Here is a 22962-nt window from a genome sequence, read left to right as displayed (position 1 = left end):
CCATTTACAATTACATTTTGAGGCCTTGTATTTAGCTAGTTTTTAATGCATTTAATGTGAAGCATGTTGATTTTTGTTTAATTTTTTAATCAAAATATAATACGGTACCAAGTCAAATGCCTTACAGAAGTCTAAATATATTACATCAACACTATTGCCTTTATCAACCAAACTTTGTAATATCATCAAGAAAGTTTGACAGGATCTATTTAAACCCTTGTTGATTGGCATTAATTGTATTACCCTCCTTTAATTCTTTATTAATTGAGTCCCGTATCACCTACTCCATTATTTTGCCTAGGATTGATGTCAGACTGACGGGCTTGTAGTTACCCAAGTTATCCTGATTACCCTCTTTAAATATTGGCAAAACATTAGCCTTCTTCCAATCTTCTGGAACTTCCTCAGTGTTCCAAGAATTAGTGGAAAGCAACATTAATTGTCCAATGGGCTCTGGGGCCAGTTGTTTTTAAACTCTTGGATGCAGGTTATCTGGACCTGCTGATTTAAAAATCTCTAAATGTGGTAGCTGCTGAGATGGGGGGCTGGAACAATCTATACAGTGGGAGTGCTGAGAGCTGTTGAACCAAACTGTAACTCCTGTATATGATGGAAACCCCTTCAAGCCAGGGGCTGCGTTTGCACACTGACCACCTAAGCTGAGATAATAGTGGAATGGGAAGAGTTTTATCATCATAAAATGACTACATCACTGTTTCCCCCCCGTATATAGAACAACAATATTTATTGAACACATCTGATTTTTCTGCATTATTACTGATAATTCTACCATTTCCATCTGGTAATAGACCAATACAATTTTCAGGATTCTTTTTGTTCCTAATATATTTAAAAAATCTTCCTTATTATCCTCAACTCTGCTGGCCATAGATCTTTTTTCCTGTGTATCCTTTGTTTCCCTTACCAACTTTCTGCAATTCCTAGCTTCTGATTTATATTCATTACTATCTTTGGTTTCCTTCATTTGTTACATATATTTCGTTTTTTATAGCTGCCTTCTAAGCCAGGTTGTTTTTTTAACCAGTGCAGACTTCTTTCTTTCTTGTTGCTTTTTGAGCATCTAATAAACCATTCACAGATATTTGCATTTTTCTCTTTAAATTCTCCCACCTCCCCAGCTGATTTGGCTCATAATTGTTTTCAGCTTTGTGAAACTGGCCCTTTCTAAAGCGCACAGATTCTTTGAAAGAAAGTGTCAATCCCCAAAATAGACAAATATACAGTAGTATGCCTGTGGGGATAGTTTTCAGTCCGGTATTTGGTACTATATGAGTTGCGAGAAGGTCAGGGACATCAAATGTCTGAGGCATCACACATTAAATATTGATTTGTTGGAGTATACTCACCTTGTGTGCATGTCTTGGGATAGCTGTCGCTCTGGGGCACAGGCTGTCCTGTTGCACCTCTGAACACCCATCCAGATTAAACCAAGTTTTTGTCTGGTCTACTGTTGCACACATGTTGGACCAAATTACCCCAGGTGCTGTTGGTGAACCTGGTACAGTGACCAAGGTATGGGCCTTCCTGTGCCTTGGCTGCCAGGGCCTAGTCTGGCTCCTTGCACAAGTTAGAGCAGACTCTTTCTCTGGCCTGCTCCAAACATAGCTTGAGCATTCCTGCTGTGCTCAGACCTCCTGTGAGCGGTGAAGGTTTATTTGAAACAATGCAAACTCTAAAGTACACCCTTATCTTAGCTGCTCAATAGTGCCTGATATACAGTAGATCAAATAGGTCTGATGATGGCTGTTTGATCAAGGCTTTTTGGGTTAAGAAAGAGAAAAGAAAGATTTACTGACCACTTTGATATAATCATTATGTTGATAAAAGAAATCCTTTGTATGCGAAAAGAATAGTAATTGTGTTTTCCCTCTATTTTATCATTATATTCTTATTACTGATGTGCTTTGAAAGCCTTATGGACCATTTCCAAGAATTTTATTCAACCTTTTTTTTTTCCCCTTCCCCCTTCTGTTCCAAGGACACTTGATCCTGCTGCAGTAAATGCTTCCTATCAGATCCAAAAGAAATAAAACACCTCTACCAAAACACTAATTAGCTTTCTTTATTATTGTAGTTAATCAAGATGATTGCATTTTCTTGACATTAATTAATAATTTATGTAAAAATATGTAAAATGTCAGATTTGCTTCCAAAGATAAATGAACTCCTAAGTATGTATGTCTTATCTCAGTAGCTTTCAGAAGCTCAGTCTAAGAAATAACATATATATAATACATCATCTGACAGATGGCCCTGATGCTTTGGGAAACACAAATTTTTTGCACCAAATCAGGATAAAAAATGTGCGAGTTAATACTCAGCAAATGCTCAGGTTATTGCATGATAAAGTTTAATATTTGCTTTCAGGCAGTTTTGTTACCAAGTTTTTTGTTTCCCAATTTCTATTTTCGGGGTAATGTTCGATTCAAACCATGTACAGTACTTCAGGATGATGTCCAAAATTTGGCAGTCATTCAACTGCAAGAAAGTTTTCAGACACCATTTGCATAGAATATGAATGAGGGCATGCAGAATTAGGCCATAATTGTGAAAGGCTAGTGCACTACTGACACAGAAAAACAAAAGACAATAAAAATAGTTCAAAAGTATAAGCTAAAATCAGATGTGTTAGTTGTTGCTATGCACTAGAAAGGAAGGAACTTAAGTTTACATTACAGGCCCCAAGACCTAGTGCTTCTGCTTTAGGAAGTGATCTGTAAGCACTTACTATCAGGTATGCCACTCATTACCATGAGTAGTCTTATTAACTTCCTTGAGACTACTCATAGTGAGCATTACACTTAGCAAAGTGATTCTGTGAAATAACAAACGTACTTTTAATCAGGTAAACAAAAACAAACAAACAAAAACTAGATATCAATATTTATTCTCCCAAAATAATGTCAAAGGATTTTTTTTCAATATTTAGTTTCCTCAGATAGATTGTATATATTGCTTTTATGTTAAAGACATCTTGTGGTTCATTTGTTCAGCAAGATGACAAAGGTTATAGTGACAGGTTTCAGAGTGGTAGCCGTGTTAGTCTGTATCAGCAAAAAGAACGAGGAGTACTTGTGGCACCTTTGAGACTAACAAATTTATTTGAGCATAAGCTTTTGTGGCCTAAAACCCACTTCATTAGATGCATGCAGTGGAAAATACAGTAGGAAGATATATATACACAGACAACATGAAAAAATGCCATACCATACCAACTGTAACGAGAGTAATCAATTAAGGTGGAGGAGCAAGGAGAAAAAAAACTTTTGTAGTGATAATCAGGATGACCCATTTCCAACAGTTGACAAGAAGGTGTGAGTAACAGTAGGGGAAAAATTAGCATGGGGAAATAGTTTTTACTTCGTGTAATGACCCATCCACTCCTAGTCTTTATTCAAGCCTAATTTAATGGTGTCCAGTTTGCAAATTAATTCCAATTCTGCAGTTTCTTGTTGGAGACTGTTTTTGAAGTTTTTTTTTGTTGGAGTATTGCGACTTTGAGGTCTGTAATTGAGTGACTAGAGAGGTTGAAGTGTTCTCTGACTGGTTTTTGACTGTTATAATTCTTGACGTCTGATTTGCGTAGAGACTGTCTGGTTTGGCCAATGTACATGGCAGAGGGGCATTGCTGGCACATGATGGCATATATCACATTGGTAGATGTGCAGGTGAACGAGCCTCTGATAGTGTGGCTTTCATTCATGAATCTCAAAGCTCTCTATTAAAAAAAAGTTTGTGAGGCAAGTAATATTAATATACTCATTTAGTATGTGGATAAAATGAAGCACAGAAAGGGTCAGTGACTTTCCCAAACTTACATAGCAGGACAGTAAAAGAGCTCAGAATAACACTCCATGGTACTGACCTCTAGTCCCCCCGCTATAATGTAGAGGCACATGATAGACCTGAAAGCTGCAAAATTCAGATCTGGATTTTGAATCCCCCTTTCACCTCCCCCCCCCCCCCAAAAAAAAAAATTTGTGGGAAGGGGGGTCAGATCCTGGGTTTGGATGCAGGTCCATCTCTAGTGGAGAATTAATATTTCAAGCATTTTAGTTTCATCACACAGTGTTCTGTGACAAGGTAAATACCATCATTGTATTAAAGTTTCCTTTTAGCCATGTAGATGTTACTATGGAAGACACCCATGAATTTCTCCAGTGAAATGTCAGTGCATACTGTTTCACTTTTATGGAACAAGAGTGACATCTAGTGACCATCTAGTTTTGTAACTATAACAGTGCTAGATTTCGGAGTGGTAGCCATGTTAGTCTGTATCAGCAAGAAGAATGAGGAGTACTTGTGGCACTTTAGAGCCTAACAAATTTATTATACAGTGCTGTATTCGACACATAAACAGAGCTAGTTTTCAGCTAGTGCAAATTGGTGTAGTTGCATTAACTTCAGTAGAACTGTGCTGACTTAAACCAGCTGAGAATCTGACCCAGTATCTTCATATTGAGTCTGCATACAGTTTGAAAACTGGCATCGGGCATCAGCCATGTGCTTTCCTGTTATTTAAAGTAATAAACCTCTTTTTACAAATGCAATTACACTTCCCCTGAGTTTTCCCTTCTTTTAGAACCCTGATATGATATCCAGACTCAGAGAGAAAACTCATGAAATGTTCAACGGCAAGATAACTTTCCTTTTTCTTTCTCAGTCTGTCTTTCTAATCTGCTTATCACTGTGGGATGTAAGTGCCAAATACTCACTTAAAAAACAGTAAATTTCATATGTAAGGGACTCTGCTCTCCATCTCTCCTTTATTCAGATGCTATTACGTAGAGTTTAATTTTATATATGTATCAGGAATTATGCTAAATTCTTAAATCCTCACTATTGAGAGAAGGCTTGTGAGGGGGAATAAAAATCCAGTTAAGTTTAAAACAAACAAAATTGTTGGTGGCTGAGTGGTTAAGGTGCTTGACTAGAAGCCTGAAGGTCATGTGTTCAAGTCTCTCTTGATATTACACTGAATGGCCAGCTCCAGTTCACCCAGTTGCAAAATGAATACCTGATCCATTGGGTTAGGGCAGTCAAAGGCAAGTGTAAGGACTTAGATGTGTGGGACTAGAATCTAGGTTTGCAGAGTCTGGGATAGCAGATGTTTCCACATCACCAGAGGGAGACCATGCAGAGCCTCATCCAAGGAACACTGTGAAGCTTATGTGCCACAGAAAATACCACACAAAAGGTCCACAGTGAAAGCACCCTGTGGCCCTCTGATTGGCCCATGATCACTATTTAACCCTGGAGAGTGTTCCAAGAAGTTGTCTGGGCAACCATACAGATTTCTGACATTGGCTAGCCAGAAGGAATTGCTTCCGAGCTTCCCAAGAAAAATGCAGACATGCTACATCTGCACTGGGACTATGACTATCCCTTAGACCTGCACCCTGTGATGAAGGTCCTTTACGGATGGATCTATGCAATGTCTGAGCCAGAACTGGCAGCCTTTTGTTCATACATCTAGGAAAATCTGGCGTAGGGCTTCACCTGGTACTCCATCTCCCTGCCAGGGGCTCTGGTCCTTTTTGTTAAGAAAAAGGATGGAATGCTATGCCTCTGCGTAGACTGTCAAGCCCTAAGACAGGTGATGGTCTGACACCAGTATCCCTTGCCCCTAATCTCAGAATTATTAGATCATGTATGGTCTGCCTGAATTTTCACCAAACTGGATCTCTAGAGGGCTTACAACCTAGTGTACCTTAGAGCAGGAGACGAATGGAAGACAGCCTTTTGAACCTGCTATAGGCACTATGAATATTTAGTAATGCAATTTAGTCTGACCAATGCTCCCATAACCTTTCAACACTTCATTCTGGGCCAGTATGTAGTCAACTATCTTGGTGTCATCCTGTGTTTTCAAAGAACCCTGGTCAACATTGTTACCATGTTCGTTCCATCCTGAAAAGACTATGGAAGCACAGAGTATAAGTGAAACTGGAAAAATGTACCTTTGACCAATCCTTCTCAGAATTTTTGGGTTATATCCTTTCCCCAGAGGGCATTAAGATGGACCCACAAAAGGTGGAGGCTATCTGCAGCTGGGCAGTTCCCAGGTCTCTCTGGGAGTTACAGAGCTTTCTGGACTTTGCAAATTTTTAATTGATGGTTCATTCCAGGCTTCTCAGGGCAAATACCCACCATGACAAACCTCCTCTGGAAAGCCATCAAATTTGTTTAGAAGCCTGAAGCTCGCCATGCCTTTGAATAGCCCAAGCCACTTTTATGACTGCTCCTGATCTAGCACATATGGACTTGTCCCAGGCATTCATAGTGGAGGCTGTTTTCATTGAGGCCATACTCATTCAGTGAGTGCTACAGCAAGTGCTGTACCGCTACTCAAAATCCTCCCAAAGACTCACCTCTGCTGAATGGAATTATGAAATATTATACAAGAACTGCTTGTGATTAAATCAGCCTTTGAAGAGTGGTGCCATCACCTCAAGGGAATCTGACACCTGATGCAAGTCTTTTCTGACCATAATAACCTTGATTAGCCGCATAAGGCTTGAACCTTGAACCAAAGACAGCTCAGATAGGCATTGTTGGTTTGATTTCATCATTACCTATCATCCAGAAGCCAGGAATGGGAAAGACAATGGCTTATCCCAAAAGGGTGAACACTACCAAGAGGACAAGGAGACTAACCAAAAACACCCTATTTCCTAAAAACTCGCAATTTCCTTAGTGTTGCAATACACCAAGACCTGATTGGTCTAATCTGATCTGCTTTGTGGAGTAATCTATAAACCCAGGAGGTGATGGAACAGCCTGAACAAATGAGAGCCAGAACCAAAATGCAGTGATCCACGTGGAATGCAATCACATAACTCAGTGTGCGTATTTACATTCCACCAGGGCATCCCAGGCTAGAAGTGTGTCATATGTGCCATGTCATTCCATTGTTGGGCTATTTTCGCTGCCTTAAGACTTCCCGCGTGGCTTTCCATTTCTTCTGGTGACCCCATATACAAGTTGAAGTCTGGGATTATGTTGATTCTTGTGACTTGGGTGCACACACCAAGATACCCCACGCTAAGCCCATTGGCATTCTCATCTATAACCTGGGCCTCGATCACCCTGGATTTCCAGGGACCCCCTGACTCTGATGGCCACACAGTAGTCTTGACCATTGTGGACTAAGTGAGCAAAATGATGCATTTAATCTCCTTTGGCGCCCTGTCCTTTGCTGAAGCAATGGCTCAACTGCTGGTGGTGCATATTAATCCATCTTCATGGGCTTCTGAACTGTATTATCTTGGACCAAGGTCAGCAGTTTGTCTCACGCTTTTGGCGTGAAATGCTCCGGTTACTGAACATTTGCGCTTTTACTTCCTCTACGTACCACCTTCAGACAGATGGGCAGACAGAGAAGGTGGATCAAGTACTAGAGCAATACCTAATGTCCTTTGTCAACTACCATTCTGATAACTGTTCTCCCTCTTGCCTTATGCTGAGTTCTCATACAACAATGCTGACCATGCCTCCATGGGGCAGAGTCCCTTTTTTGCAAATTATGGGTTTCACCCTCACTTCCACCCAGCTTTGCCGGCAGCCTGCCCAAACCCAGCAGCCACTGACTGGATCCAATGAATTAATCATATCCAGGAGGAGCTTAAAGACCATCATGAAGACACGAAAAAGGACTACAAGTGGTATGTGGACTGTTGATGCCAGGAAGGCCCAGCTCTCGCAGTGGGCCAAATAGTCTGGCTTGCAGCAAAACCTCTCTGTATGAAAAGGCTGATCTGCAAGCTAGACCACCAGTTACTTGGACCATTCTGGATTTATCAGCAAATCAACCTTGTAACCTTCAAATTGCAGCTCCCTCAATCCCTTAAGACATATCATGTTTTCAGTGTATCCCTGCTGAAGCCTTACATGGAGGACCCTTTTCCTGACCAGTCCAAACAGCCACCCCCACCATTCCAGGTCCAAGAGCATGAGGATAGCCCATACTATCCCATACTCTAAACTGCAGAATGGGAGACTGAACTATCTCAGTGACTGGGAGGGCTATGATCCTGAAGAGCATTGCTGCTGCCCATGTCATGACCTGACCTGGTAAAAAGGTTTCCTTAGGACCTGCTGGATAAAACAGGCCTGAGGCCAACCCAGAGGAAGTGGTGTGTGTGTGTGTGTGTGTGTAAGTGTAATGTATTGATCCATGAGACTAGAACCCAGGTCTGCAGAGCCTGGGACAGGTGGTGTTGCCACCAGGAGACCATGCACTGCCACATAGAAGGGGCACTATGGAGATTAGGTGCTGCAGGAAGTACTGTCCAGAGTGACACCAACCTACGGTCCTCTGATTGGCCCATACTTGCTATTTAACCCTAGAGGTACAACAGGAATTTGTCTGGGCAACTACACAGCTTTCTGGCCTGCTGTGACTCCAGACCTCACCTATCTTTCTGATCTCCAGTCTCCAACCCCTGCCTGACTCTCACTCTTCTTGTGTCCTGATTCCAGCCTAACTACCTCTGATCTCTGGCCTCTGACCCTGCCTTGACTCTGACCCTGACTCTTGCTTATTGATCTTGGCTCTAGTGATTATTCTGATCCCTGCTTGCTGACTTCTGCCTTGTAGCCATCCTTGACAGGTGGGTTGGCCCAGCTGTGATGCTAGGCAAGACTGCCTATGCCCTGATTCCTTACAGTCAGACATAATGCTGGCCATGTCACTCCCCTGTGTACTGTTGACTATGAAACTGACCTGCCTTCACTGTGTCAGCCCAATGAACCATTGGGTTGGGGGAACTTTGAGTTAGACAGTGCCAGTGACCATACTCTTAATATTGCCGAAGTGTGGTACCATATGTCACCCTCCCCACATTGTCCAAATCAAATTAGATGGTTGCTATTGTGATGCTGTCCACCTCAAGCCATTCTTATCTATTCCAATCTTTTTCCTTGAATTTAAAGTACTTCCTCCTTTCTGGTCTCCCTGATTATTCTTCCTCTTTAGTTTGTCCAAAGTTAGATGTGAAAATGATCTGACACCTATCTCTCTTATTATGTTCAGTCCCTGGCTTTCTCTTGCTTTTCGTAACAAATTTGAACTCCTTTAAGGCCATGCACAACTCAAGCTAAATCTACACTAGCAGCACTTTACTGGTCTAGGAATACCGGTATACTACACTGACGAAGCACTCCTAGTATGGCTACATTACAGCTATATTAGCAAAGATGTGATTTGTACCAGTATAGTAAAACCACCCGCTACAAGTGAAGCAAGCTACACCAGTAAAAGCACAGATTTACCAGTATAACTGCGTCTATGCTACAGATGTCTGTCAGCATAGCTGTGTCAGTCAGTGATCACACCTCTTCACACCCCAATCAACATACACCTCTACCTCGATATAACACAACCCGATATAACACGAATTCGGATATAATGCGGTAAAGCAGTGCTCCGGGGGGGCGGGGCTGCGCACTCCGGTGGATCAAAGCAAGTTCAATATAATGTGGTTTCACCTATAACGCGGTAAGATTTTTTGGCTCCCGAGGGCAGCGTTATATCGAAGTAGAGGTGTATATCTATACTGGCAGAAGTCTGTAGCAGAGACAGTCTTAGTTTTTGCATCTCTCTCCGTTCGCATTTATTTTGATGCTCCTCCCCATCCTCTTCACTCTTCCCCTCACCTCTTCATTCAGCTTAAGCCACAATTCTAACAACCTCCTTCATTTCTTCCTCACATGTTCTTCTCCTCACTTTCTTTTATGTGACTCCTAAGTCTGGAACTCCTTTCTTGACCCTCTCTGCATCTCTCCACTCTGTCAAGTCCTTCACATATTGTGTCAGTCAGTGATCTATAAACCTTAGTTTCCCTTGCTAAGTAGTGACATTGAAGGGGAATCTCAATGCTATATGCATTAATCCCTAAAATATTAATAATGTGATCTTACTGTAATCACCCTCGTTCTCTCTTCTTGTTCTCTCTCCTTCCCCTCACTGCCTAGGAAGGAATTCAGAGGAAAGCAGTCTGAGGATTATAGTGAATCACAAGCTAAATCTGAGTCAACAGTGTAACACTGTTGCAAAAAAAGCAAACATAATTCTGGGATTTATTAGCAGGAGTGTTGTAAGCAAGTCATGAGAAGTAGTTCTTCCACTCCTCTCCATGCCGATATTGCCTCAACTGGAGTATTGTGTCCAGTTCTGAGTGCCACATTTCAGGAAAGATGTGGACAAATTGGAGAAAGTCCAGAGGAGAACAACAAAAATTATTAAAAGTCTAGAAAACATGACCTATGAGGCAAGATTGAAAAAATTGGGTTTTTTAGTCTGGAAAAGAGAAGACTGAGAGGGAACATTATAACAGTTTTCAAGTGCATAAAAAGTTGTTACAAACAGGAGGGTGAAAAATTGTTCTCTTTAACCTCTAAGGACAAGACAAGAAGCAATTGGCTTAAATTGCAGCAAGGGAGGGTTAGGTTGGACATTAGGAAAAACGTCCTAACTGTCAGGGTTGTTAAGCACTGGAACAAATTGCCTAGAGAGGTTGTGGAATCTTCATACTTGCATGTTTTTAAGAACAGATTAGACAAACACCTATCAAGAATGGTCAAGTTTTTATGTAGTTCTGCCTTGAGTGTAAGGGACTGGATTAGATGACCTACTGAGGTCCCTTCCAGTTTTACATTTCTATGATTTTATGTATCCATACCTGTGCTGGTCAATTTCTTCTTAACTTAGATAGCAAGCTTTTCAGGGGAGGGACTCTCTTGTCCCCTGTATTGCACTGCAAACATGTATTGTGTAAATTATAATGTACTGAGCCTAACTTAAGTTTTAAATACAGTTGTGAAGGTTTTGTATCTCTGTTGGGACTGTAAATTCAAGTGGCATTCCCATTTGCATTATTTTTTTGGAGTGATGATGGTGATTTTGTGCAATATGCCCCCCCCCCTTTTTTTTTTTAAAAGGAAGCTTTGTTGAACTGTTTGTTACCACGTGCAATCTAGGTCATACTGTTCTTTGTTAATAAATGTGGTAAAATGGCCATTCAACAAACTGCATGGCTTTAGAGAAATAAAAGAAATTAGCATCTGCAGTTTTTTTTTTTTTTTTAAGTTTTCACATGGTAGCTTTACAGACAGCCTTTTTTCGCTTCCCTTTTCCAACTGTAATTCTCCATATCTTGGACTTCCTCTTTGGGTTTTATTGCCTTTGGCAAACTAGAGCATGTATGTTACAGCCTGCAATAAATCGCATTAGAGTCACTAAATATTTTTCTTCTAATATTTTGTTTTCTTTGGCACCCACTTGTTCAGATGATATGATAGTCTATCATTTCCATAATCTTATTCTTTTTATTTATTTCTTGATGTAACAGAGTTGTAATTTTACCATCTTCATTCTAGAAATATATTTTCTTTAGATCTTTGCAAACCACTATAAAATGCATATTTTAAGGCACCAAGATATAACTTAAGAGAGGAGGAAAAAATGGAAGTTGAGGTGACTACAGTTGTCATTTCAGGCATGGAAGCTTGCCACTCATTTCTTCTTAGGGTTTCATTTTGTAGCATAGTTAGTTATCTAACATCTATTATAGTATACTCTCTGAGGATACAGGAGTTTAAGCAAGATATGATATTGCAGTTATCCTACATTTGCCACATCTGCAGTTTCCCTCCCCATCACATTCCCCCCATACACTAATAGTTATTTCCACAGGATTTTCCCATCAGCAACATTGTATTTGTCCTGCTGCAGAGTATTATTTCCACAGATGTGCTTGCAGCAGCAGCTTGAAGATGATTAGTCAAAACTAGTTTAATTTACACTACTGTAGCCAGTGCTTCTGGGAAAATATTGCTCAAAACTGCAGTAGGCAAATTCATGTTGATTGTTAATTTTCTTCTGTTGCTTAGTATTCTGTAGTGGAAGAGATAAATGGGTCAGAAAAGGAAGAAAGAGACAAAGTTGCATGTGGTTGCCTTGCCCTTTTAAGGACAGTCAGTGTGCTCCTGAATTCTTTGAGCTTTGTTACTGCTCTAAAGATTGCTTGAAGAACTGTAGTTCCTGATATATCCAAGAAAACCCTAATTTTAAAGATTTTGTGCTCCTTTGTTTACTTTCCTTTGCTCTGAGTATCCATTTCTCTTGAAGATCACCCGTACACTTCCATATATGCTCACCATAGAAGTTCCAAGTACTTTTTGTACCCTTCCTCTAATGACCCCAATTCTATATCACAGCCATACACGTCTGTTAATTCATTTGAAAATTTCAGTTGTCTGTTTTCCTGTTTAGAGACCTTGAAGTGCTCCGCAACTTTCCCCTAGAAACTTTTACTACACCAAACTTATAGAGATACGCTATGTTCCTCCATTTCTTTTTAAATTCTTGATGGTTTTTGCACACCATTTAGAAGCCTTCCTGTGCACTTCAGCCACATTTTCAGAGTTCCCTCATGTAATTGAACATCCCCTGTGAATACCCCTTCTGCACCCCTCCTGTTTAATACTTCATTTAAGTGCTCCAGCTTTGTAGATGCTCCTCAGTGTTTCCCTGAATCTGTCCATTTCCTAGGTTCCTATTATGCTCACAAACCTCCTTTTAGAGCAGGGGTCGGCAACCTGCGGCAGGCGGACTGATTTTTAGTGGCATGCTGCTGCCAACCAGGGTCCCAGCCGCTGGGCCCGCTCAGCCCGCCGTCCGTCTAGATGGACGGAACCTGGCCGGGACCTGGGCTGAGCGGGGCCGGCGGTGGGGGCCCCGTCCACTGCCGGTCTGGGGTTTTGTCTGCTGCCCGTGCTGCCAGTCTGGCACATGAAACCTTTTACTGGCATGCGAAACCTTAAATTAATGAAGACTTGGCACACCACTTCTCAAAAGTTGCCAACCAGTTTTAGAGACTCTTGAGATATTCCCACACTCCCCTAAAGCAGTGGTCCCCAAGCTTTCCTGTGGGGTGGGCGCTGGACAACTAGCCACCAAGGACTGCGGCCACTGGACAAGCAGCCGCCGAAATGCCTCCGTGAAGTGGCAATGTCAAGAGGTGTCGCTGCCGAAATGCCGCCGTGATGCAGCGTCATCAAGAGACGTTGCCACCGAAATTTCGGCAGTAGCGCTTCTTGACGTTGCCGCTTCTTGGTGGCATTTTGGTGGCTGCTTGTCCGGCAGCCAATAGGCGGATGCACATGGATGTCCCGGTGGGCACCATGGCGCCCGCGGGCACTGCATTGGGGACCCCTGCCCTAAAGTGTTCCCTTATCTGTTACCAGACCTATTTCATAGCTATTATTGTATTGCATTTGTAGCACCTAGAGAGCTCCGTCATAGACCTGGACCCCATTGTACAAACACAAAAGGAGACAGTCCTTGCCTTCAGGACTTTATAATCTAAAATATCCTCATGCACTCCTGAACTCTATGTAAGATACAGCAGTACTGTCCTCTTTTTTATACAAACCTCTGGTGCTCTCTTGCACCCTTCCTAGAGAGAGCCCAGTATTCTTTCCTTCTCTCCTGCCTGTAGATTCTTCTATGAGTACTTCAGCACCCTCTGTGCAACTTCTTTGGCATTATGCACTACCATATGATTCTGCTGTCTCATTTGAGACCCTATATTCTCCTCTACATCAAGGTGTTGAAACAAAACAGAGTAAAAAATAACATGGAGAGGTTCTAAGTCCATGGAAAGCTATAGTGGAGCCTACACAGCATGCACACTTCATTTTCTCCGAGCCAGCAAAAGGCACTCTGCACCAACTCCACACAGCTGGGCTTCAGCTGACATTCAGGATACATACTGAGGATGGAGTGGAGGGGAAGCAATCACTCTGTGCAGAACACTCTACTCCAACAGTGAAGGAGTTAATGATGCTTCAATCTGCATTGACTTCCACACCAAACTCCTTCCACTTGGAGGGATTGGTAGAAACTCTAATGACCGTACAGGTTGTGAAAGAGATTCTGCCTGGTGAGTGGCTAGGAAGCAATGAGAAGGGCCCAGCACACTCTGTAGAGGCCTCAAGATCCGTGTGTTCTCTCTCTCTCTCTCTCTCTCTCTCTCTCTCGCCTTGTTTAGAGCAGGATGTAGCCTTCAATGACCACTGAATGATATTTAACATCTCATCCCTCCTTGGGAAATTCACTGCACTTCACTGTGCAGGTGCTCCATGCCCTGCCTTCCTCTCTGGGTGAGGGGATTTTTGTCCTCCAAGCCACTATATAAGTCTCCTGTGCAAAACCCTTTTACTTGAACTCCATGTAGGGGATGAAAATTTGGCCCCCTTGTAGCCACAATCCTGTCCTTTTCCTAGTCCATTCCATAAGCGTTTTAAGATACCATGGTAACCATGTCCTAATTATCAGAGGGGTAGCTGTGTTAGTCTGAATCTGTAAAAAGCAACAGAGGGTCCTGTGGCATCTTTAAGACTAACAGAAGTATTGGGATGCATCTGAAGAAGTGAGGTTCTTACCCACGAAAGCCTTATGCTCCCAATACTTCTGTTAGTCTTAAAGGTGCCACAGGACCCTCTGTTGCTTTTTATATGTCCTAATTGCAGCTTTCACAATTGCTACCACTAGTGGAGCTCCACAGGGGAATTATGGCTTTAGTGGTTCCTCCCTTTGTGATCCATCTGATTCAGCTTCCCTGGTTCCCCTCAGTATTTGTGATATCCAAGTACAGGAAAAATAATGAGTTTTACCTGGTGAAAATCCCCCTGTCCCCAATATCCCAGGCAACCAAATGGAATTTTTGTCAAATTTTCCTCATAAAATTCATCACTAGACTGTGACCAAATATGAAAAACGTCAGCCTCAGGTTGTTGTTTTTTTAAAAGACTGTCATAGGCATCTGTAAATTAGGGTCTTATAACTGAAGTGACTTGTCCATAAGGGCTGCTGTATTGTGTTGTTAGTGTAACACTCTGATAAAATAGCCAGCTAGTGGCAGTATAAAACTACGTTATAGTTTAGAACAAAGCAAATATTTCTCATTTATACTCAGATATACAGTGTGCAATTCATAAGTTGCATTTTGTTAGTGTCTTTATTCATAGTGGCTTACAATTAAAATTATGTTGCAGTGCTCTTTTGTGCTTATTGTCTGGATTGTGTAATGTGTTTATTATTATTTAGTGTTGTAGTGGTTCAGAAGAATGTGTAAAGTAAATGTTTTTCAATCTTGTATGTGAGGATAGCTGTATTTGTAAACATTAGAAATATTTCTGCATACTTTCCTTTTCATTCCTCTCTTAAAACAAACCAAAATAAAAAACCCTATAATCTAAATATTACATTTTCAAGATTTAAATATTATTTTAATATAGCTTAGCCAATTGTTATATATTCCTGCTATTTTAGCAGTTTATTTTTAGCTCCCCTGAGACCGCTCCCTTTCCTGGTAATATTTGTTTATGGAGAGATGTACAGTATTTATCTGGGATGTACATGTTTAGTTGGAACCTGTACACTGGTAGCAGTGGGAAGTTCTCTGGAGTAAATATGCAGTCACACACGTTCTCCCATTGCCTGTAGCATGAAGATTAGCTATACTTAAAACTGGGATAGTGGAGGGGAAAATTAATCCATACCAGTTTATCTGAGATGGCCGTCCGCCTGCCCCCACAGCAGGATTTTGAGGGAGAGGCTGCTAGCCAACTCTTTGCTCTGGATTGATTTGTTTTCCCAAATTCATTAACCCCTGCAAAGGAAAGCCAAGGCCTGATGTAGGTGTTATCTGGTGCTTTGCCTTTCTCTTGCATCAAACCAAGCATACAGGAATTGTTTCAGAAACAGCTGGGGAAATGAGGGTAGGAGTGGGAGTGTGTGGAATTATTTAATAAGGCATATCATTAGGTACAGAGAAATTTTTAAATGGTACATTTTGGAAATACTCAGTAGGCTACATCTGCCAGTACCATGGGCAAGCACAGGAATTTTTAAGTGAATAAACTGCGTTAGAAACTCATTTCTGAAATAAACCTTCATTTAAAGTCAATTGGTGAAAATCTCCCTTGGAATTTCTTTATTAAATGGTGCTTTTGAAATAAAAATTCTAACACCAGGACAAAGGAGGAATCACCATCATTCCCCAGAGTGACATTAATGATCTTCTTTTCTCCATATGTTTATGGTTTACTGTGCATTGAGGGTGTGTATGCATTCTTGTTGCCTGGACTGATGCTGTAGCTCACTCCAACCCTATGCCTGGTACAAGTTCAAGAACAGGAGTATTTTTAACCACTGTTTCTGGCAGCAGTTGTCCCTACCTGTGTTGCTTTTTGTTTTATTTTTGCATTTCCCTCCTCCAAATAAGGTGGGCCAGATTCAACCACTAATATTCAGTGAGTAGTACTTTTTTTTGAGAGTCATCCTGTCATTTCAGTGGGGTTAGGAGGGCAGTAAAGTGCTACTCATTGCTGGCAGAATCTGGACCCCAGTGAGCAGTCCAGCAGCAGCCTTGCTCTGAAAATCCTGTCCCTGGGATGGGAAGGGGCGGGGGAACCTATTCAGATGTCCTGTTGGGTGGAAGGACTTGGCAGGTGTGTGTTAGGATGGTTGGGTATGGCTTTTCTTATTGGCTAACATGAAGGGGGGGGGGCATAGGTGTTGGAACTGGGGGAGCTTCAGCACCCCCTGGTTTGAAGTGATTTCCATTATATACAGGATTAACTGTTTGGTTCAATGGCTCTCAGCACCCCCACTATACAAATTGCTCCAGCACCCGGAGGATGGCTAGGGCTTTGTTGGGTTTAGGGGGCATTGGCATTAGGGCACTAAGGCTCTTGTTCCTGGAAGGAGGGTAATAATTGGTAGGAGGACTATAACAGAGTTTAAAAGAGAACTGGATAAATTCATGGTGGTGAAGTCCATCAATGGCTATTAGCCAGGATGGGTAAGGAATGGTGTCCCTAGCCTCTGTCTGTCAGAGGGTGGAGATGGATGGCAGGAGAGAGATCACTTGATCATTGCCTGTTAGGTTCACTCATCTGGGGCACCTGGCATTGGCCACTGTCGGTAGACAGGATACTGGGCTAGATGGACCTTTGGTCTGACCCGGTATGGCCGTTCTTATGAGGGAAGGGGCGCCTGTGTGTGGGGGAGTGATGGGGTAGTGGTCAGGGCTCTCCCTAGGGTGAGAAAGTAGGGCAGGGTCCGGCAGCTGGATGGGTCGGTCACTTGTGGGGTGGGGCGAGGGTTGTTCGGGCAATGAAGGCGGCTGGCTAGAGTGGGGTTTCCTGGAGCGTGGGCTCGGCTGGCACAGTATCTGCCCAGGGGAGAGCCGCGCCCTGGACAGAAGGAGCCGCCCGGCCCGCTCACTGCAGCTGTTGTGGAATTCCGCTCCCCGCCACCTGCGGCCGTCGGGAAGGGGCGCTAAGAGCCCGCAGCGAGCGGAGGGTGAAGCTGCAGCGGCTCCGGAGCAGCCCGACCCCGCAGACCCCTTTTCCACCCGCCCCCGGCCTCTCTCCCGACGGGAGATGGAGGGTCACAATGAGAAATGACAGGGGGGCGCTGCTTGCAGCCGCGTCCGCGTTGGGGCCGCCAGGAGGGACAGGGACCCAGCTGGGCTGCTGCGAGCCCGGGCGCCGCTCTTCTCTGCGCCTTTCATGCGCGTGGCTAGCGGGGTGCGGCGCCCCTGCCCCCCGCCCGTGACTTCCGACCCGCCGCGGCGTGCCCGAGATCCGGAGCTGGTGGTCATAGGGTAAGGCTGGAAAACACGGGGGGCTGCGCGCGCTCCTCGGGCCTCGGGGCTCCCTCCCTGCAGAGACACCAGCCTCAGCCTCCGCGCGTGTGCAGGCGGAGGTCAGAATTCTCGGGGGCAGTGCGTGTGCGGGGCTGTGTTACACGTGTCCAGTGTGTGTGAATATGGAGTGTGTGGACACATGTATGCAAATATGGATAGTGTGTACAGCTTATTATGAATAGGGTATGTGAATGGTGTATAAAATACATGATGGGGTGGGGTGGTAGCAAGATGTATTGGTGTAAATTTGGCATGACTGTATTACTAACAATAGGTCATTCCAAAGGATCACCGGTAAAACCTTTATACCATTCCATCAAGTGTTTTTCCTGGCCAAAAAGCCTGTTTTAGAACACTTGCATTTTTTTTTATTCTTGTTACTTTTTCATACCTCAGCCTGTAGCTCCAGGCTCTCCCAGTGCCAGGAGAACAACCTGGGGGAGCGAGAAAATCTCTTATATTAAAAATTCTGTACAAAGAGATTTTGTTTATTAATACAAATGTCATGATTTCCAGTTTAGTATCTCAGCACCTTTTGGAAATCTCTCCTTTTGAAAAGTATGAGGTTCTTTTTCTAGCATTCAGAAGGCACAAGATATCTGACCATGAATACCATCGCCATTGTAGACTGACTGTTGTCCAACTGGGGCCTCAGGTCATTTTAATCAGGCTTGTGAGGTGTGAGTTTCACATCTGGGAAGAGAAAAAAAAGGAAACATTTCTGTGGCCAGTGGATTTAATTAAAATAATGGTGTCTGTTTTGAAGCTGTTCAGAAGTTTGGAATTTTAGAATTCGCTGGGGAGAGGGATTAGAGGGCAGAGTGCAGCTGAGGCAGTCAAAGGTGCATGATAGATGCAGGATTAAATAGGAGTGTACATGTATGTAATAATAATTTTGATGTCTGAGTAGTGACTTAATGCTGTATTTGACCTTTGTTCTTTAGAAATAAACAAATATGTACAATTGAAATCCGTGGAAGGCCCACATTTGGAACAAGGGTAGAATATAGCTCAAAGTGGCTGTTTTGGCTTTAATTTAAGGCTTTAATTGCTCATGTCATTCTTCACAGAACTCTTCTCATAACCATAAACAGTGTCTTTATGCATTGCGTTCAATCCCAGTCAACACTAAGACAAATTGGAAAATAGTATGGCTGATCATACAGTCTTTACATGGGTATTACTTAAGTAAGGAATTATTCATCTCAGAAAAGGTTGCAGGATTGAGCCTATATATTGTGTTTACAAATGCGTGTATTTCTTCTAAAGAGATTTCAGTTTTTTTCTGAGCAAGATGATTTCTCTAAAGAAAGCTACTTTGTAGTATTCCATGCAGTGTTAGAGTTAGGAGCTTAGGGAATAATTTATGTTGGGGAGATCATGAAAACATCATAGCAGATCCTAATAAATATCAGAGTTTAGTTATTTGTATATATTTATTTAGCTCATTTATTTTTATTATCTAAGAAAAATGCCTAAGAAGTATCTGCATCAAAATAGAACACAGGTGTCCCATCAAGCTACCATTCAAATAGTGTTTTGAACCCTCTCCTGTGTCTGTGTAAAGTATTGTATGTGTTCTGAAGATATATTTATACTTCATAAACTGCTATATAATGATTTAACAATACTATATTCAATAGAAATTATGTGTTCAAATTTAACTAAAACTAAGTATCAAAAATTAAGATGTTATCTGAGATTATGTTGTTATGGCAATATTGAAAAAAAATTAGTATTGTGTTTGATAGGGTTTTTGGAGAGAGATAAGGTTATATTACTGCGTGTGATCTAAGGGTGAGAGGCTATTCTGGAGTATTTCTGGTTTTATTGTCTGCTGGCTGAGGTAAATTGTTTCATGAATTTGACTATTTAGGGCTGCTAGCTGGCAGTGTAATGTTATTTGTATATTAGCATTAGGGTCGCTCGGTGATTGTCATAAGTCTAATGATTGTTAGGGTACTCTTAGAGCTATTATATGGGAGTTCTCAGTGTTGTATGTTCTAAATGGATCAGTTTAATTTATTAATTGCACAACTGAGTTAGATTATAGCCGTTTAGAATTGTAAACTAACAACTACTCCAGTTAAAAAAAATACTAACTTTTCTCTCCACAGTAAGATATTGTAGTAGAAATAGAAATAGCAATAAAGCAACAGTAGAGTTTTCCTCATCTGTGTATTTTAAAGTATGTAGTTTAAGGTTTATAGACTTTTTAAGTTATTGAGGGTGGCGACATAGAACTACATTTTATAAGTAACAATCAAAATGAGTCAGAAGATCAGTACTAACATTTGTTACATTGGAAAGGGCAGAGTAATGAAAATTTTTATGGCCTATCCCTAATGCAAATTATCCAAATTTCTTCAGAACTGAAGTAATGGTGCTTTAGCAACTCATGAAAATTTTGATATGTGTACATATCTTGATATTTAACTAGCATCTCAGATTTCCTAATGAAAATGTTAAGTTGACTGTTTAAAGACTCTTTGAAAAGGCCCTGTTCTACCTAGTAGCATATTTGTAACTTCTTTTCCTGCAGACTTTACAGGCAGTGAAACCAGCTGCAGGTTAATGATTGAACAACAACATTTATTTAACTGAGTACTGTCTGAACAATTACTGTTTTGTACTTTTGAAGTACCTCTGGTGCCGGGAGGGAATGCTGCATGAGTGTTTTTCCTGTGGTTTCTGAACTGCAAAATACAGGGTAAAGAAATGTTTGAAGAATAACACGTAGATTTCTGTACAGATTAATACCAATCCTAAAATAAGCCTTTAATTCCATTAAAAGTACACTCAGATTTTTTTTTTCCTCAGGAAAGCTCTTGTAAATTGACTTACTATATCTTAAAATTGTTTGAGCAAACATTTTTGTTAATTAACACTTTTAAGGAGTTGGCCGAGGCGGAAATTCAAGTAATTGTTCTGAATTCATAGACCAGATACTTTTCAGCCAGTGTTCCTGTCTAGTGGTGAGAGATGCTTTATTCTGCAATCATACAGTCATCAGTCCAGATCCTGCAAATAAGTTGTTTGAGTTCATAAAGAAAAACAGGTTGCAGGAAGATGGAAAATAATACTTTTTTTTTCTATAAATGGACTAAATGCAAAGCTAATTTATTTTCTTTTTTTCATTGCTACCTTGGCACCCAGTTCTCCCATCCTTTAAACGAATAATCCCATTGACTCTGATGATTGTGTGCAAAAGGTTTGTAGGATCTTCCCTCCGATCCCTGATTATAGTACTAGTTTCTAGGCAGAAGCCTTCTTATTTGCCAGTTTGGGAGTAAATTCATTCTGTCTTACAGCGCTGTACTACCATTCTCACCATAAGTGCACATTCTTGAGTGTTGTACAGGAATCCAGAGTTCTCTTCTTTCACTTGTGACTGGAATTTACAGTATCAATTCCAGTGTGAAAATCATTTGCTCTGACCCTCTTTTAAATCAGATCTGCTCTTTTCATTTGGCTATACAGTAGTCTGCTGTACAGTAGTTAGTTTCTACCCTTTGTTTTTGATTGGAGACATGAGTTATGATTATGTACAGACTATATAATTAATATTGTTTTCTTGTGGTGTTTTCAGAAAGGGGCTGTCCAAAGGATCTACAGATCATTGTTTCCCAGGGAAGAGTGGAGATCTTCCAGCAATTTTTATGAGAAATGTGCAGGACGCCATTGACAATTTTACCTGGTATGCATTAACTTCTGAAATAGTACTTATTAATAATAGAACAATGGGCTAAGTATGGTAATATAATCCATTATAACTAAATATTATAATGTGTCTACAGCAAATCTGGATAATTAACAGGTTGCTTTATTATTTTGGAAAAAAGCGGCTACATTTAATACTATGCTTTTACACAAATGTAGTGCGGTTTCTTTTCACTAAAGTACATTCTCTAACATAGTTAAAATGAATGTCATCAATCATTTTTCGGTAAGCTTTTCCTGCAGGAGTAATGGATCAAGAAACATCATCGCTTAATTCAAGTGATTATTTTCAGATTACTTCTTGGATTACATTGGTCATTTCCAGGTCATTTTCATGGATGACAGGTGGTAAGTGTGGACTTCAACTTTCCAAATAAACATTATGCCATGCAAGGGAAGCAGCAGTATAACTAGCTGAGATAGCAAGTAAATTCACCTTTTTATGTATTAGTCTGCTTAACTCAAAATTTGTCTTCTCTGCATTTCAGGCTGATAACATTTTCCTATGGTCTTCATTTTCTCCAATGTACTTAATATTTTGTACAACCATGATTCTTTGCTTCTCGGAGTTTATTTTTCCTTTCCCCACCTCTGCCCCCACTTCCTGAGTAACATAATCCCACATTCTTCTTCTTCTTTTTTTTTATAAAACTATTATTATTGAATCTCAAAGCATTTAATCTAGGAACAGAAACACACAGGCTCTGTACTGCATAAAATACAAATAACCCTAATTTACCCAAGTTCTTGTTAATCAGATCTCCTGTAAATATCTCTGGGTTTGAACTATGCTCCTGGGCTCCACAACCTCAGAGCAAAATGAAGAGGCACCAGCCAGCATAGAGAGTCCAGGTTCAAACGTCAGAGTTCAGTGAAAAGAAACTTAACTGTTTTTGTAGATCAGCTAACTTTAAAGAGGCCTCACTCCAGCTACCACTGCCTAGAAGTTGACTGGTCTGCAAAGATGACTGCCTGGATCTTCACTGCATTCCAGTGTTGGAGGATCCAGAGTATAGTCATTTAAAAACCTTCTGACAAACTAAAAACCCATAACTGAAAGTTTGCAATGGGCTCTGTGATGTTTTACTCCATATTCTTTATGAAAATATGCTTATGATATGAATGTGACATAACTGAGATATACTTTATGCAAGATGGGTCTTGTAAGGTGTCATTGGAAATGTTATGATTTACCGAATGTGATTATCCAATTTGTATGCCTGTATCATTTCTGTATCTGAAGTTAGGAATATTGACTATGTATCTGTATTTCAACTATGCTACTTTGGGTGACACCCACTGCTAACACTTCAGGTACAACAATAGAAAAGCCAGACAGGGCTGATGACCCATCAGCGAGGACAATGGACTGTGAAAAGGCTTGGCCTTCCTGCGAACAATCCATACTGCCACTGACTCATGGACACTGTAATACTACAGAGTCAGGTGGTCTTGTCACCTGATACTAAACATTACCTGGGACTTCTTGTAACTTTCCATT

The 22962-nt window shown here is 41.3% G+C and overlaps 1 protein-coding gene across 3 annotated transcripts in view; it reads left to right on the top strand.

Annotated features, from left to right (window-relative positions):
• Positions 1 to 22962, top strand: part of FAM149A (family with sequence similarity 149 member A) — a 78218-nt gene that overhangs the window by 33131 nt on the left and 22125 nt on the right. Inside the window, exons 1-2 of one of the 3 annotated variants that reach the window (XM_054030907.1) lie at positions 17365 to 17699; positions 21331 to 21438. In XM_054030907.1, coding sequence (XP_053886882.1) covers positions 17605 to 17699; positions 21331 to 21438 — 203 coding nt within the window. In that variant the 5' untranslated portion in view covers positions 17365 to 17604. The other 2 variants (XM_054030908.1, XM_054030906.1) reach the window with 2 other exon arrangements.

This window comes from Malaclemys terrapin, chromosome 5 (genome assembly GCF_027887155.1).
Source record: "Malaclemys terrapin pileata isolate rMalTer1 chromosome 5, rMalTer1.hap1, whole genome shotgun sequence".
NCBI lineage: Eukaryota > Metazoa > Chordata > Testudines > Emydidae > Malaclemys > Malaclemys terrapin.
The sequence above is the reverse complement of the archived record's forward strand: the minus strand, read 5'-3'. Positions and strand labels throughout refer to the sequence as shown.